This window comes from Vanacampus margaritifer, chromosome 2, assembly GCF_051991255.1.
Source record: "Vanacampus margaritifer isolate UIUO_Vmar chromosome 2, RoL_Vmar_1.0, whole genome shotgun sequence".
NCBI lineage: Eukaryota > Metazoa > Chordata > Actinopteri > Syngnathiformes > Syngnathidae > Vanacampus > Vanacampus margaritifer.
In genome coordinates this window covers 12,014,581-12,032,845 of record NC_135433.1, presented here as the reverse complement: position 1 = coordinate 12,032,845, position 18,265 = coordinate 12,014,581, and the positions used below count along the sequence as shown (strand labels likewise).

Genomic DNA, 18,265 nt, shown 5'->3' with positions numbered 1-18,265 from the left:
TTAGACATACTAGATTGGGCAGCGGACACCAGTGACAGACGAAGCACAACAGGCTTCATTTATTTTATTATTATTTTATTTATTTAAACATATTTATTTATTTAAAGTTATTCATTTCTATTTATTTATTGGCTTAAAGAAAAAACGGTCCTTTTGTTTCATGGAGGACACAAGAAACAATCCTTTGCGTTGTCCACATGCGAGGCAGAGTATGGCTGTTTGTACATTGTACAGGTGGGGACATATTGACAAATATTATTCAATATGCGCAATCTATCATAGGACACTCAAGTCCCCATAGCACTGTTGAAAAACCCAGTTAAAAAAGCAGAGGTGCTATCACTTCCACACTTAAGGCGTATGTAGTTATTCCTCCGTCATTATTTTCAGTACGTTATCAGGTTGTTGATCCTAAAACTAGTCGTACTGTAGTATCGCTATGCCAAGTTGCCAACTCTGGTCGAGTATCTCCCTGTCATGGTTTGATGGACTTGACCCAGAAAGCTCGAGCCAAATGATCGCGAGACTTGGACAACTCTCGTTTGATTTCAGGAGGAGGGGAGCATTGGATCGAAGACCTGCTGGCATCACAAGCGGGCTCAGCTGACGCGGGGCAGGCAGGCAAGCAGCGTCCCCAAAAATAGGTAAATAAGGTTCTATTTCTCCCGTTTTTAGTTCATATTAGCGTTGCCAAATCTTGGAAGAAACGCTAGATACATTTGTTGAACGCTAGAGAATACTTTGGCATTAAATGAAGCTAGACGGCGAAAGCGTGGGGAAAAGACACTGTTTTCCTCGGCAACCTTGAATTATTACCTCCAGTATTTGGGCTAACAACCCCACGCGAGACTTACTTTCCACGAGACGTGTCTCGTGTGTGAGGGACAGCCCGTTACCCCGGGCTCTCCCCCTCGGTTTAAGGCGACATTGTGCCCGTTCTGGCATCCGCGGACAGGACGGTGGCGACGGCGGTAGATGGGCGCCGAGGAGTGGGGGTGCAGCTGAGCCTATTTCGCCGGTTTTATGGCTTCGGGTGCAGCTCGCACAGTTGCCCACTCGCTAGAACGAGATAAAGACTACTTACAACTTCTTGTTTTAAACTGCCTTCAGCCCCACTTTAAGTCACATTTTACAAGCCATTGACGGCTATTGACGTTAAAAATTCATTTGAACTATTTCTATTAGTTTAGCATTTGTTCCACTTTTGTTAACAAGAGTATGAAAACCTAGGGGGAAAAGTATTCTACATTTAGAACAGATATAACATTCAGTCAATTATTAATTGCATTAAAAAATGTTAATCACCTGATGCGATTTAAAAAAAGAAAAGAAAAGATGATTAAAAATTAGGAGCGTCAGGCAATTAGAATTTTAATCGTAATTAATTGCGTGACTTCACGAGTTAACTCGTGCTTAATCACAATTTTTATATCCGTTCTAAATGTACAATAAAAAAATTATAGGTTTTTATACTCTTGTTGACAAAAGTGGAAACAAATGTTAAACTAATAGAAATAGTTAAAATGAACATTTGACGTCTATAACCGTGAATGGCAGTGAATGAGTTAATAATTTAGGCAAGACGAATGTTACCTTCAAAAGACAAAGGGGCAGGGGATAATATTACAACAATAATTTGGTCACTATTATTATTTTTTGCTATTTTCAATAGATAAATCACAAATTTAAAATTATTTCCCAGTTCATTTCCCACTTAGTGATGTGTGAATGTCGAATAAATGGTTTTCCATCTCCTACAACTGACTGGTGACCAGTCCGTGGTCTAAGTACAGGATAGAAAATGGAGGAAAAGTTTTTATTTAAACAATTTTATTTGGGAAAATGGCTGAATCAATGCCACAAATATTACAGGACTGTTGAGAATGTAAACTAAACACTTTATTGCTAGCAGCTTTGTTTTAAGAAATACCTTCCTTCATTTTTCTTGTCATAGATTCAACTAGTGGAATAATCGCAAACTTGTTCATTATAACTACCTTCACATAAGCACAAACTGTACTTTAGTTTTTATATTGTTTGTCTTCTGTCACACCACTTTCCAAAGGTTTTGGAAAACGGTAAGATGAGATACACCTTTATTTATCATTATCAAAAGGCTCACACTTCTAAGGTTCGAGGTTAAAATTTCAGCTCTGATTTTCCAAGCGTGGAGTTTGCATGTTATCCTTGTGCTTGCGTGGGTTTTCTGCAAGTACAACAGCTTCCTCCGACATGAAAACCTCCCAAATCATTATCTGAATTAAACTGACAGTGTGTAATCCTTAGCGCCATGTAGTGGTGAACTAATAATTAATTCAATTTAACCCACTATTGGTTTCAATAATATGCACAAAAAAAACCTCACATCAACGTACTTCTTTAAAATTTTATATATATATATATATATATATATATATATATATATATATATATATCTGGAGTCTCGACTTACAAGAGGCTGGCATGCAGTGTTGGGAACATTACTTTATAAAAGTAATTAGTTGAAGTTACTCATTACTTGCTCAAAATAGTAACTGGGTTAGTAATTGAATTACTTCAGATTAGTAACTCGTTAGCAGACAAAGTAACTATTTTCTAGGGGTGTTAGAAAAAATCGATTTGGCAATATATCGCGATGTTACAGCGAGCAATTCTCGAATCGATTCAATATGCGGCCAAATCGATTTTTAAAGATACATTTTTTATGGGAATATTCAACAAAACGTCTTACTTAGAGTTAGGATTCACACATTAAGCATAGAAGAATGTTGTATTAATGGATTATTAAGCCTTAATATTTTATTTCAGTGCTGTTCTAACATGAAACAGACTGCAACCTGCTTGTTAAATTCAGTGGCTCAGTTATAAGTCTAAATTTTCAGATAAATAAATACATTTTCATACAAATCTTACAGCGTACATGTACAAGTTTACTGATTAGTATTTTCTAAATTTGAGTTTTTAAAAAAATCGCAATAATCCATTTATAGATCTGCATCGGAATTAATTGGTATCGAATCGTGACCTATCAATCGTGATACGAATCGAATCGCCAGGTACTAGGCAATTCACACCCCTACTATTTTCACTACTTAATTAAAAAAAAATAATAATAATTTGGATTTATTATTATTATTATTATTATATTTTTATGCAAGGAATTTAAATGATATCCAGGCTATAACTAGAGTGCTTTAATTGATTTTTGTCAATATTTATTATCTCACACAAATGTCTCACTCCATAATGGCAGATCTCATACTATGTGCTAACACTGCTAATTACTATATCAATCAGAGAGAAAAAAAGTGGTGAATTGTGGCACATATGTCACCCCTGTGATTTGTAGACAGTCCTTGCACAAACGGTAAAGAGAAATACAAATGTTGGCGCTATTAATTCAACTAGTAGGCGAGTGTTTCACGAATGTGTCACTATGACTTATCTTTTCTTTAGAGTTGTCATGGTGCTTGTGGAGTTGCAAAGAATTGTCAGTAAATCAGTCATCATGGCGGCAGTTTTTCGGCAGATCACTAAAAATGTTATTTTGACCAACGTCATCTTGTCAAACGAACCTCGAATCAGTTCCAGGCTAGGCACGTGGACTCTTGCTAACGTCCATTGTAGAGGAACACACGTCGTTACACGCTTCCCGCGGCACCTACAAAATAAGTGACTCCACCTGTCAAGACACCTTTATTGCGACAAGGTGCGACAAAAACACAATTGAACTGGATGGAATTTGAGAGCCTTAAGTTGTCCTACAACCTTGTCAAATGCTTCTGGAGTGAGCAGAGATTGAGCATGGTCCTCTCTCAGGTTCAACATCAGTGACTGCTAACTCAACATTCTCACAAACCCACTCCAAAAGTCTTCGTGCGAGAGTGGAAGCCACTCTATATTTTCTTCCACTGACATTTCCCGGTCGCTGTAATGGCCAGGTGTCCAACTACATTTGTCCATTCATTCAGTCTGTTAAAAACTGCAATACGGAATGGAAATAGTGAGGCTCAGACCAGTGCTGGATTAGTTTCCAAAACAAGTTGTAAAATCAGTAGTCCTGACTGAGCTTTCCAGTGGGATTAGGTTACTGGGCACAGAGCAACATCCTCTCTGCAATAGCTTTGCACATGAATCTTTTGGCTTGGAGTAAGATTAGAAATCCAGTTGAGGTTGCGATGTGAAAGGCATGCGTATTAGCAGCTTCTGTGGCGTATGAGTATAGTGGAGTGTGAGGGGAGAAGCGATGGTGTGATGAATTTCCAGGTCAGACCAGCCAGCCCCCTTTGCTTCAGGGTACAGGAAATAAAGTGACGACTGTTGCATGAAAGCAACCAAATTTAGAAGGCTGTCTGAGTGGAAAACTGACGCTTGTGACTTTGACATTCCCACATTGAGAGGAGTACAATCTGGTAAAAGGAATCTAACTCAACACATCTGCAATGCAAATCCCCAGCTCACTCTGGTACACATGTAGAACGGGTAAATACTGGATTTCGCTTCGGTGGATTTATCTTGGTTTAAAAACTCATTTTTTTCCCGGGCCGTAATCTAGGTAACAATTATTGTTGCAGGGAAATCATATCAGCCTGGAATCTGTATGGTATGAAGCACTTCCTTTTAACTAGTATGTGATTTTAATTTTTTTTTTTAACTGCCTGCATTTGAGAGTTTGGTCCAATTTTAGTGTCTGCTTTGTATGCGCTTTCTCTTTGCAAATGTGCGGGAATTTTTACTTGGTAGCATTTGATGCTAAGTCAAAATGTCATGCTTGTTGGATTTAAAATGTAGTGGCGGCGCCATGGATTTGTTCTGCTCACAATGCGTGCGTTGTGTGTGTTGTCTTTTTTTGCAGTTGGCCACGTGGAGCGGAGGTGAGAATTTCATCCATGGATACATCCTGCAAGGCGACATGAGAAGCGCGGGTTCAGCTATAGCGACCGCCTATCCATCGCCATGGTGAGAGAGGACCTTCACTCTGTTGCCATGGAGACCCTGTAGCAAGAGCTGTGTAACTAAGATCTGTTGCCTTGGTGACCCCATAAAAAGAGCCAGGAAACTATTTCAAGCCGTTGCCATTGTTTTTTTTTGCTGTAACGGGGCCCTTCAAAGTAAAACGAGGTCGCGATGATGATCCTGTAGCTGGTAAAGCACATCTTGAACACCACTTTCATGATGGGAACATCAAGGATGTTTCACATTTTTATCGTCCTGGGCTCCGCCTTCATGATTCTTGTGATCATCCTCTACTGGAAGGAAGTTGGAGCATCTCTTCAGTATTTGCACAACCCTGTCTTACCGGGACCCAAAGTCGCAAATCCTGTTCAACAGCAGCAACCTCAAACCCCCCTAACCCCGTCCTTCCTCTCCGACATCGATGCCTTTGTCAACCAGTTCTTAGAGCCTGGAACTGGCGAACCCACAGACCCGTTGCCAGCTGAAACAAGCAACCAGTCAGAGAAGGCAGAAGAGCGATATGTACCGAGGCAGGAGTGGAAGATTCATTTGACTCCAGTGGCAGCAGAGCTCCGCCAGAGACAGGTAGTGGAAGTTGTATCTGCTTATTTGTAAGGCTTATTTATTGATTCAGGCTCATTATAGCCATAATATGGTGCAATTATAGTATGAATCGTCAGAATTTTTCCATCAAAATCCAGCCATTTTTCCTGAGTAAGTGTGTAGCAACCACAAAGTGGGCAGATACTTCATTGAGTGAAAAATCTTCGTGATTACAGCGCCAAAATCAAATTTCGTTTTAGCTGGCCTTTGCCTGCTTTTCAGAGGCTATTGCATACAAAAAACGAACTGCTAGATGTGTCATTTTGACCTATGTTATGCGTAAAACATTAGGGAAAAAATAGATTTTGATGGCACGAGAACTTAAAAAAATACTAATAAACTGGTATGGCATTTTGGCCCTATATAATTTTTCATGTCTGTCTCATATTTGGTCTGCTCTAAGGTGTTGGCAAAAAAAGACTCCTTTTTTAACTTATTGATGATCCATTTGCCTTCCAAATGAAATCAACAGGAGAGCCGGCAGAGGTTGCTTAAGGATCTGTGTGCCAACGACAGCTTGACGTTTCCTGGCAAAAACCGCTCATTTGACGACATTCCCAACAAGGACCTGAGTCATCTAATAATTGATGACAGGCATGGTATTATCTACTGCTACGTTCCAAAGGTACGCTTGCATTTGTACTCTTTTACTTTGTTGTACAGGGGAACCACCAAAGTCTAAAAGTAGTTTTTCTAAATTTTATGGAATAATACGGAGTGATAGACTTCAACATTCATTCAAGTATCTTTTTTTTTATGATACTGCATCTCTACAGAAGATGGACAATTTATAATAAATCAAGAAGTAAGTTGGTAAACTAAATAAATGTCAATAAATTAACACAAAATGCAACAGGCGCCATAAAACATTGAAACAATGGTGAGTCTCATGAGTCAAAAAGCCAAAGAATAAAGATGTAATTTAAAAGTGGATAGAGAGCGAGTTTGCCTAATATTTAACGGAAGGTCATTTGAATATCTATGGGGAGAGATTTGTTTACAATCTCGCTAATGTTTCTAGAGAGGAAAATGTGCTGCTCAGCACAGTTTAAATGTAAGTTAAAAAAAAAGAGATTATTATTAAGTGGAAATATGTTTTTATTATCTTCTGTATTCATAGTTGTTCTTTCACCAAGCAAAAACTTAATAATGGATACAAAATTTATCCAAATACTTGATTATTCAATAGAATTTTTTGTAGTGTATCTGAATACCAAAATATTCGATAGCTGTAAATAATAATAATGATAATAATAATAATAATGCATCAGATTTATGTAGCGATTTTCTTTCTAGAAACTAAAAGACGCTTCACAATGGATACATTATTCTTGCGCTCACACATTCACACTGTGGTGGCGGTAAGCTACTTAAGTAGCCACAGCTGCCCTGGGGCAGGCTGACGGAAGCGAGGCTGCCAATGTGCGCCTCCGACCACCACCAAACATTCGCACCTTCCATACACCAGTGTGAGTAGCACTGGAGGCAATTAGTTTGAAGTGCCTTTGCCAAAGACACAACAACACATGACTTGGGGAGAGCAGGAATCGAACAGCCAACCTTCTGGTTACTGAACGACCTTTTCTACATCCTGCGCTGTAGCCCGAGAGGGGACTCCAGCATGCTGCGCTACACAGGTTCATACATCATAGAGATGGATAATGAACGAGATGACCAGACACCTGACACTTGGGCAGACTGGCCATCGGGAATTTAATGAGTTTCCCAAATGCCCAGTCCATTTTCGGACCCCACTTGATAAATATTAATTGGTGCTGGGGGTATGAATTGCCTAGTACCTGGCGATTCGATCCGTTTCACGATTCATAGGTCACGATTCAATTTGGTACCAATTAATCCCGGTACAAATCTATAAATTGATTAGTGCGATTTTATTTTTTGTTGTTGATTTTTTTTAAACTCAAATTTAGAAAATACTAATCAGTAAACTGTATGAAAATGTATTTATCTGAAACTTCAGGTTTGTAATTGTGAGCCACTGTATTTAACAAACAGGTTGCAATCGGTTTGAACAGCAATTAAATAAAATAGTATGGCTTAATGTTCCGTTACTATAACATTCTTCCATGCTTAACGTGTGAACCCTAACCCTAAGTAAGATGTTTTGTTGAATATTTCCATTAACAAAAATTATGTTTAAAGCATATCAAAACAATTTGAGAATTGCGCACTGTAATATAGCGATATATTGCCAAATAAATGTTTTTAACACCCCTAATTGGTGCATTTCACCGTGCGCACTTTCTTACCATGGCGACGAACGGCGAATGGTAATGGCTGGATGTCGGCCAAAGTACCCTTGGGCCTATACGCTGATGAAAAAAATCTCCCTATTTTTCATTTCACAACCCAAAGTTGGAAAGTAGGGCCAGTAGTTGCTCAGTACAATATGAGCGATACAGCTTTAAAATGAGTGAAATACACAAATTCTTCATCGCAAGCTGAAGCTTTGTTGAACATACAATGAAGAAACGGTACCGTATTTTCGCGACAATAAGGCACACTTTAAAGTCTTACATTTTCTCAAAAATCGTCTGTGCGCCTAATAGTGAGGTGCGCCTTGTGTGGACCAAAATCTGACTGTGTGGGAGCACTTCTCGGGACACATTGCTTATATACAAGAAAGGCGGACCTGACTGACAGACATGAGAGCACGGAGGAGTCAACTTGGTGGTGAGTTTTCCAGTCCCTCCTCTCCCCCTCCCCGGGGGTGAACAGTCTGCTCGCGCAGGGATTGAAGGAGATTGAACATACCAAATGCAAAGGGGTGTCTGGGCTAAACTACTACATACAGTAGTGTATTGTTTCCTTTTTTTCCTTTCTTTTTTAAAATGCTTTATTAAACAACGTGCACCTACAGCAACAGACGTTTTTTTCCCCACGCATCACCTTTCCTCCCTTATCTCTGTGACTCAAATGTGTGCACATCTCAGCCGCTTTGAAAAATAAAGTTTGGCAAATGAACGCAGAGCTTGCTATCATTCCCGGAGGCTGGCGAACACAGCTTTACCAAGACTGGGAGGCAGCACTGTGCAGAGTTACACCACAATTTGTCAATGGATCGTGAATGCTTGGGCAAACGCAAAAGCCGGCATCATTTTCGAGGACACGACAACGAGACTGACTCTGACAATGAGACGGCGTGTTTGATGGAGAACTTGCCCAGTAGTTTGTTTTGGAAGATCATGAGGACTATGACTGATTTGTGGATTAGGATTGATCAAAAGCAACGTGAGTACATTGTTATATACTTCAAGTACAACTGAACTCACTGTTTACATTACTTCAACCGAACTCAGTTTTGTTCCGCTCGCTGCCTTTTTAAAAACATGCGCTAGCACTAGCATATGTTTTAGCATACTAGCATGCTACCATATGTTTTGAGCTAGCGTAGGTTTAATGGTGCCAATAGCACCCGCAACTGTGACTGCGCCTTATAATACGGTGCACCTTATAATACGGTGCGCCTTATGGTCGTGAAAATACGGTATATGCATTTTAGCACTTTAACGGATGGTGTTTGACTTTAAAGGTCCCACTGTTGTTTGCCTTTGTACAAACACATACAATTGGTATTATTTTCACGTATAGCAGCTTGTTTTTGTTTTTTTCCTGTGCTAATTCTCCTGAACTTCAAGCTAACCTTTTATGTTATCACCTCCTCCCCCTTAGGTGGCTTGTAGCAACTGGAAGCGAATCATGATTGTTCTCAGCGAGAGCCTGCTCCACAACGGCGTTCCCCAAAGAGACCCTATGGCCATCCCCATGGAGGTGGCTCACGCCGACAACATGCACTTCACCTTCAACAAGTTCTGGAAGCGCTACGGCAAGTTTGCAAAGCACCTCATGAAGGTCTGTTGAGATGATGTTTTTTGCCGGTTTTGTGTGTGATTTTGCTTTGGACTCCAACTAAAGTATTTACTATCTGAACCTGTATTCATTCTATTCAGAGGTGACACTTGTTATTATGTTCCACCCTCCCCCCCCCACCAGCTCAATTACTTTCAGTGTCTTCATTAATTGCTTTGGATGTCTGGTAACACATTTTTTTGTTTTAAAGGTCAAACTAAAGAAATACACAAAATTCCTTTTTGTGCGGGACCCCTTTCTGCGTCTCATATCAGCCTTCCGAGATAAGTTTGAGCACCGCAACCAGAGCTTCTACAAGGGTTTTGCTAAGGTCATCCTGCGGCGTTATGCCAACCACACGGCGCCCCCCGACTCTGTGGATGAGGCATTTGCTATGGGAGTCCAACCCTCCTTCCTGCACTTCATCCAGTATCTACTGGACCCTCAGACGGAGAAGGACAGTCCTTTTAATGAGCACTGGCAGCAGACGTACCGCCTTTGTCATCCGTGTCAGATCCAGTATGACTTTGTGGGCCACTTGGAGACGGCCGAAGAAGACGCCGAGCATTTGCTTCGCCTGCTGCGCGTTGACAATGTGGTGGAGTTTCCTACCTCGCACAGGAACATGACATCCAGGGATTTGGAATCGGACTGGTTCAGCACGGTGCCCCTGGAGATGCGGAGGGAACTTTACAAGTTGTACGAACCCGACTTCAGGCTTTTTGGTTACGACAGACCCGACTCTATCCTTAATGAGTTACTCGCACATACCTGACAAGATGTTTTCATCAATACCTAGGCATAGCTAGCAAGCTCACTGCAGATCACAATTGTGCCGAATAAATGCTGATGAGAACGAAGGCGCTGAAGTTATGTAGCAGAGGAGGGGCAAGCCCAAGTGCATCACTGGGCGCTGTTTTTTTGCCAACCAAACCCCCCAAAAAGTTAAACTCTGAAGCTTCACATTTTACTGGGTCTTTAACAAGTATCTTTCCAGTTTAACTCTGCTCATATTATTTGGGACTCCCTGCTATGGAAGCACACAAATGAGCCAGCTCAAGCAAATGTGAATGGACTGTTCATTGAAGATTTTACAATCGCACAAAGCACACAAATAAGTGTGAGGCTGCTTGAGTAACAGAAGATGTCTGTGTCATTTTTGCACTTCTTCTGAGCTCCCACGTCGAGTGTTTCACACTCCCAGTTCTGATGTCATGTTTGATTGGCTGCTGACCGTTGCCATGTGACTTACCCATGCAGGCTTTGTAGCGGGCTGCCAGATGGCTAATCAAACACATTTTTAATGCTGCTGCACTACAGTGGTAGCTTTACACTTATTTATATCATATTGTGCAACGTTTCATTGAAATCAAATCAAGTTTGAGAGCTTGAATGGTGTTAACTGGTGATGGAACAATGAAGTTGTCTTTTGCGCTCACACTAGTGGTAGTGCAATATCATTGTATCAGCTTCATCTTGGAGACCTTATTTAAATGTGATGTAATCATTTCCGGCATTTAGCAGCTTGCTCGGTTTACCCGTTCTCAAAGCATGATATAAACGGCTTTGAACTTGTAGCATCATATCAAAAGTGCAGCAATTCAAGTGAAAACCTAGCGGGATAGTAGGATTTGTCTTGGCTTGTTTTTGAGGCTTAAACTGGACTTGCAACATTTTTTAAAATTCAGCTGGATGCAGAAGCGGACAAAAAAAACCTGGATGTATTTCCAAAGGCAAAGGGATCTTTTTTTGTGAGCACCTCAACCTCGTTTTTGTCACGTTTGTGTTTTAACAGGTAACATGGTGGTGTTACGTAAGCTGCAACGTAACCAACAGTTGTAACACTTCTGAGTCCTGTGACAATAAAGGCCTGAGCATGAATATGAATCATCCTGGATGATATGAGTGGGATACAAGGTAGTGCCTTTGGTTGAAAATGTTTACACAGCAAAAAACAAACATTTTTTATAGAGAAAATTCTTACTTTGAACAACATACAGTAACAGTTGCAGCTGTGTGATGCTACACGCCTGTTTGATATTCTGGGCCTTGTCTTTCTTTTTGTGACCCCAATGTGAGTCAGCGGAACCCAGCTCAGAAGTCTTAATTGTCTTGGACCTTGTGTGACGATTCTGTACGCTCAATGAAAGTGAATCGGTATGTGCAACCAATTATCTTTATGCAGGATTACTGTGTGTGTTTTGTACTGTCGATTACACTCTATTTTTGGAGTCTTTTTTTCTTTTCTTTTTTTTTTTAATACAGTGCGAGCTATTTTCATGGGGTGCGGCTGTATCAATGTTCTGTCTTTTACAGTGCACAATGTCTGGTTATCCCAAATGCATTTTTATTGAAAAAAAAATAAATAAAGTTAGGGCTGTAGCTTGTCAATTGCTCAAAAGATGCCATTTTCCCCTTCATTTACGACACTCATTTTAATCCAATCAAAGAGGCAGCCGTTTGTCTTGTACCTGAAACGGTGCCTTTTTTCCTTGAGGTGAGTACTTACTGTACTTGAAGCTGCGATATATGCTATATAACTTAGTGTGCGTTTATAAATGGTCGATTCCTGTAAAGTAGTGTTACCATTAAATTTGCATGACGTTCATAGCTGGCCCTGCTTTTAATAGTGGCATTAATTTGAGGTCACTGCCCTCTAGCGCCTGTAGTGACTAACTACATGAACCTGGTGCCTTATGTGAAAGAAAAAAAAAAATCTCGTTCAACTACAAACAGGCAAACAGTTGACAATGTCGTTCAGTCAATGCTGATGCATGAAAATAAAACATGAAGAGAAAGAGGCGTTAATTCAGCAAAGTTAATCTGTGGGGCTTGTTGGTTGTGTATCAATAACAAGAAAATTAAAGGAGAAGTCAACCCCCAAAATTTGTTTACAATAATGTTATATGCAGCCCCACTAGTCTAAACACGGTATAGCCTACTCTGAATAATGTTGCATTTATGCAATATGAAATAAACTGAAAACTCCACCCATTTTTATCCATCGTAGGAAGAGGCCATTTGCTGTCGACTGAAAATGACATCACAATTGCTCAGGTAATGACCAATTACGGTTCAGCTTGCGAAAATCACATGACCAAAGTCAGAATGCAGGTGAACTGGGATTGGTTGTAAGCAATTGTGATGCCATTGTCAGCCGACGGTGAGTGGCAAAATGGCCAACTAATAACGGTATTACGCCACCTTTTATGGATCAAAAGTAATGAGACAAAATAATCATAAATCAAACTCACTTTTTAAATTAATTACAGCTTGAAGCCTGTAACGCATTTCCATCACCAGACGTTGGATTTCATCCTCGGTGATGCTCTGCCGGGACTCTACTGCAACTATCTTCAGTTCCTACTTGGGACATTTTCCCTTCCGTTTTTAAATACACACTTGAAATGGATTCAGGTCGTGTAATTGATTGACTTGGCCATTGTAGAGCACTCCACTTTGTCTTAAAAAAAACGATTTGATTGCTTTCGCTTTCTACAGGTTTTTGTCCATCTGCACTGTCAAGCCTCGTCTAATAAGTTCTGAAGCATTTGACTGAATAGAAGCAGATTACTCAAAGCACTTCAGAATCCATCCCGCTGCTTTTATTCATAGTTAAAGTGTCACTAAAAAGAAGGGAACCGGTTCCATCGGCAGCCATACATGCCCACCTGGTTATGGAATAGCTGAGCAGCCAGTCCCATTAGGTCCCTTGAAAATTGGGAGGCACACAACAAACGTGTAATTCCTACACCATTCACTTATTTTGGATTTCAATAGCCTCAAAGTAAAGCTGAAAGTCTGCCGTTAAAGCACCATGTCCGTTTCAGTTCATCGTTTCATTGTCCCAATATTTATGGACCTGACTGTATTATGTTGTATCATATAAGTCTGGTAATGATGTAATGGTAACGCTGTGGCATCATTCACATCATCTCTGCATTGCATTACATTGTGCTCATAAGTAATCTAAGCTTTTTCAAAGGAATTTTTAGCCATGTAAGTTATAGCCTGAATTTCTAAAAGATGTCATGGTTTTTGCGTCTTTTATTCCCCCCAAACAAACATCAGTTTTGTCATTAACATAAAACAGCCATTCAGTTTTAGTTTTTTAACCCTTCAAATCCCAGTTTCAGGAAGGTACTATTATACATGAAATAAACCCCATGACCAAAATGAATCAATGGCTTAATGTGGAGGTTTGGTGGAAAACAAAAAAATAAAACTCTTAAACTTACAAGTGTTAAGTCTAGAATGATAACAAATTGTATGATTCAATCCAGTAAAGGGATTTTAAAAAATGTGTATTTTCATTGGGACAAAAGTGGCCACAATAGAGCCAAAAGGTACAATTTGACAGAAACAGTGTTATTGACATAGTGAAAGAGCTGAAATAGGAAATCACGCAACCACACAAAAAGCCCCATCCTTTGGAATTGTCGTTAAATTTGCATATACACTAGGGGTGGGAATCTTTGAATGTCTCACGATTCGATTCAGATTTTTGGGTGTGTGATTTGATTTAAAATCGTTTTTCAATTAAGAGCGATTTTTGATTCAAAATGATTTAATGATAATGATTTTTGCTTCAATCTATAGATGTGCAAGTAATTGTAATGATCTATTCCAGTCTGACTCGCTAATGCTAATTAGCGCGCTACTCGCGGCACTTTAATCACTCAAAAGAACACTGCAAAAAAAAAAACTTTTATTGGAATAACTTGATTGTGACTTTTTCCTTCTACTCTCTAATGTGGCTACAACTTAACAGTGTATTAGACCGCGTGGATCCACACTGCCCCTCAGTGGCCAAACTGGGTACAACATGAACAGCGCTCCAGGCACACACAGACAAAGGCAAGACAGTATAATTAAAAAAAAAAAAAAATCGATTCTGAATCGTACTGAATGAGAATCGCGATTCTTATGGGAATCGATTTATTTGGCACACCCCTAATGTACACAGCTAAACTACTTTTTGAAGAATCAAGGAAGCAAGATAGACACAAATTTGCAGCTTAGCGCCTGGAGGGTTAAGTTAAAGAATATTTATTACTGTATTTTACATGTTCTGGATACAATGTGGTTTGCAGATGCCATTTTTTTTTTAAATAAAAAAAAAAGAATAACTCGATCTTTTTTTTGTTTTTACTCTGAGCTTGCTTTGATGAGGTATCCATTGAAAGTGACATAAATGTCCACATCATCGCTGTAAATTGCATTTTCTCTTTCCCGCTTATATAAGCGGATCCACACCTCGTCGTTGAGTCCCAAGTCCAGCATCAGGCTCTGGCTCTGCATGATGGAGCGGTCGCTGGGCTGGGCGTACACTATGGCCTGCTCGGCTTCGTTGCGCATGATGTGCAGGTAGGTCTCCTTGAAGTTCCAGGTGTGAATGTTGATGTTGAAGAAATAGATACCGGCTGTTTGGCAGATGAATTTCCCGCTGAACATGTTGAAGTGGTCGTCCAGGTTCACAAAAACGGTGTCAAATATCAGCGGCTGGTAGGCCTCCAGGCTGTGGAGAGACTTGCGGCGGCCCACGGAAAAAGCAGCGTGCTGAACTTTGCAGGGGTCGCCGGGGAGACCGGCCTGGCCCTTGGAGCCTTTTGAGCCCATGGGCCCTGTGGATCCTGGAGGGCCTTCCTGTCCAGTTTTGCCTGGCGTCCCTCTTTCACCACGGTCTCCCTTGTCACCTGAATCACAGCCAAATGTTTTTAGAATGTGGGAGAAAGCGGGAATACCCGAAGAGATTATGAACTGTTAGTACTGTGGCTGCCGGTTCTAGGGACATCTTTTTTTTTTTCTTTTTTTTCTTTTCTTTTTTTCTTTTTCTTTACAAAAGTAGTCAGTCAGTCCTAGTCAATACACATATAGAGAGGTGAACGATTTTGAATTTTTTTTTTATTGCAATTAATTTCCGTTAATGTTATGATTGCGATTTAATATGCAATTTTTGCTTTTCAAGATCCTCTTCCCATGTATTTTTTTTTAACCCAAACACAAGCAAATCTATTATAATAAACAATATACAGGATTTATTACACAAATGTTTTGGTCTTAGGTTCGGCTCACACTAAAATCCCAATTCATCACAATCAATTTGATAATAAATCAATCACAATGTGAAAATTGCATTCTACCACACTGTGATGTTGATTTGAATGTGATTAATTGTTCAGCATTTAAAGTGGAAGTCAAACTTAAACATTTCCTGACAACAATATGTTATATAGACTATCTGACCTCACTAGTCTGAAGATGGCATTCTGATTAATATTACATTTGTGGAATATGAGTTATGCAGCAATAGCCAGCCGTTTTTATCCATCTCGGGGGCAGCCATTTTGCCACTTGCTGTCGACTGAAGATGACATCACAGTTGCTCAGGGCTCAGGCACAACAACTAATTACAGCTTACCTGCTTTCTGAAGCGGAGCTGGTTTGATTGGTTGAGCAACTGTGATGTCATTTTTACTCGACAGCAAGTGACAAAATGACCGCCTTCTGATATTGATAAAAACTGATGGATTTTATAGCTGCTTAACTCATATTCCACTAACGCAATATTAACCTGAATACCATTTTTAGACTAGTGGGGCTGCATAGAACAAATTATTGTCATGAATTTTTTTGGGGGGGGACTTGACTTCCTCTTTAAAAAATAGCCTGACCTATTGTAAAAATATGCCCCCTAGTGGTTGTGAACTTTACATGGATGCCATCAGAGTGAGTTTGACTTTCTATTAAAAATAAAGCGATAAGATGCAGGATATAAACTACGTAGTGTCTTCAGGATGGACGACTGTCATACCTTTCAGGATTGTCATGTTGATGAAGGCGCGAACCTCGGGAAGCTGGTTGTACACTCCTGTGGTGGGCGGGGCTGCGATGTCCTCCGCTTGTTGCAGGTCATCACAGCAGCGCTTGCAGGGAACAGGGGGGGCATTGGGAGGGGCTGCCTGCGTCACCAGGTGAACCATGGACAGGCTGATGAGGACACCCAACATTTCGCTGATCCTAAGAGCGGGCGAATGTCACTCGAAAATAAACATCGATGCGTGGATAGCCATCCTTTGGTAGCTTGTTGCAATAAGTTGATGAGCTTCATGTCGTGCTTTAACTTCTCTATCGCTTATCCTCACTCAATGTTCCCACCAGTTGAAAAAGAGATGCTGGGCACAAATCCAGCATCAACGGGAATTCATGGTGCAGAACTAACATGAGAAATCCTTGCAGCGTATTTGTCGGTCAGCTGTCCATGTAATCACTGTGGAATTTTTACTGCTTTGTGAAAAAAAAGAAGCGCACTAGGGAGAAAGATGTCCTTGCAGCTGTGCAAGCCAGGGTTACGTGGTTCAGTGACGTGCACTTTCAAACTTGGGTCTTGGAGGAACTCGAAACAAATTAATAGCGGGTTCATAAATGCCACCGTTTGAGGATAAATCAAACATGTACCGTGCTAACGGGCTGTAATTCATCAGCCTTTAGCTGGTTGACTACCCAAAGTGTTTTTTTTAATCCAGAGCAGGCGGCCAAACAGAGTGCTGTTTCAAATGAAAACTTGTGGCTGTAATCTTTTTTTCTGAGTGACGAGCCAACGATAAGTGGGACACCGTGTATCGCTTTATATGGGACTGACAGAATGCACACATTTAAAAGAAAAGTAAATAACCACTTTGAAAGGGAACATCAAGAGCAATAAAGAAGTCTGTATTTTAGACTATTGCATGAATTCTTTGTGCATGCAACACCACAAAAAGTTTGTTGGAAACAAATTGGTCCTTTTCACTTTGTGCCTCAATAATGAGATGACAAAAGTATTACTACATTGCATTGTGTGTGCTCACGCAGCCCCGTGGTGCTATGGAAATGTCTTTTCATGTGGTTTCATCCCAAACTATTTTTATGACTACATATGGTTTCTGTTATCTATTACTGAATAGTCTTATAATGGATCACATCTCATACACAAGAATGGAAACGTTGCATAAGTACAGTCAAGTCATTGAGGAATATTTACTCTTGTACAGTCAGAGAAAATTCATTCAATTCAACAAGTTAACATTTCGTGGCAAATAATCCACAGCTGCAACGGATCTCACCTTGGTCAAGTATTTGCAGCCGCTTCAGTCCGCCAAAGAAGGCAAATTGTCAAGCCCACCCTTCTTCTTGTGTATATGTATGTGGGAGAGAGGCTTTTTCTTCTTGCTTATCCCTGCAGCCTCTTTCACCAGCCTCAATCTGTTTATTTTGGGAGGAAAGCGAATGCCTTCCCCCCTCCTCATTACAGTATAGTATGCAAAACATAGTTACAGTCAAAAGTCTACTAGCAGGAGAGAGAATGCAAGCAAAGGTTTCCAATTCTCAGCAACAACAAGTTTCTCATTTGCGGCTTGCCATTAAGTTTCGCTTTATGCACATGCAGCATTTAAAATACAATCTTGTCCATACGTTCCAATGTTTATTAGTAGGTGGTTGTTTTCAAATGTTTCTCAAATGCTGATCAGGAACATGAAAAAAATGTCCAAAGATTTCCTAAAAATAAACCCCTGCTCAATGTTAAGGTTTTGAGGCCCTGGTGGCTGAAATGGGGGCAGGGAGATGGCAAATGAAGCTTCATGAAGCAATTGTGATATTTTTTGACTCCACTAGATGGCACTCTTGCTTTAAAGAGGCAGTAGAAACTTGATCAATTTCCATTGCACTCGACTATATCTTTAAACCAGGAGCACCAACTAGAGGAGTAAAAAAAAAATATATATATATATATCGCAAGTGCTTCATGAAGCTTCATTTTCTCGGAATTAGATCTGAAAATTAGTCTCAACACTGA

General features: G+C 40.2%; 2 protein-coding genes across 3 annotated transcripts; one reads left to right on the top strand and one right to left on the bottom strand.

Annotated features, from left to right (window-relative positions):
* Nucleotides 1–11,820, top strand: LOC144044838 (carbohydrate sulfotransferase 12-like). The gene is made up of 6 exons (XM_077559495.1): nt 1–234; nt 553–644; nt 4,856–5,541; nt 6,032–6,184; nt 9,253–9,432; nt 9,641–11,820. Exons 3-6 carry the CDS (start codon nt 5,173–5,175, stop codon nt 10,202–10,204), a joined length of 1,266 nt encoding a protein of 421 aa, XP_077415621.1. The 5' UTR covers nt 1–234; nt 553–644; nt 4,856–5,172; the 3' UTR covers nt 10,205–11,820.
* A 2,619-nt stretch (nt 11,821–14,439) lies between these two features.
* On the bottom strand, nt 14,440–18,034 carry c1qtnf6a (C1q and TNF related 6a). Of its 2 annotated transcripts, XM_077558168.1 has the most exons (3): nt 17,535–18,034; nt 16,244–16,449; nt 14,440–15,125 (listed from the first exon to the last, which is right to left on the bottom strand). In XM_077558168.1, the coding sequence occupies exons 2-3, from the start codon at nt 16,437–16,439 to the stop codon at nt 14,578–14,580; spliced, it is 744 nt and encodes a 247-aa protein (XP_077414294.1). In that variant the 5' UTR covers nt 16,440–16,449; nt 17,535–18,034; the 3' UTR covers nt 14,440–14,577. The 2 variants fall into 2 exon arrangements, with proteins under 2 accessions (XP_077414294.1, XP_077414293.1); XM_077558167.1 differs by lacking the exon at nt 17,535–18,034 and having other exon boundaries at nt 16,244–17,005.
* Nucleotides 18,035–18,265: the final 231 nt, after the last annotated feature.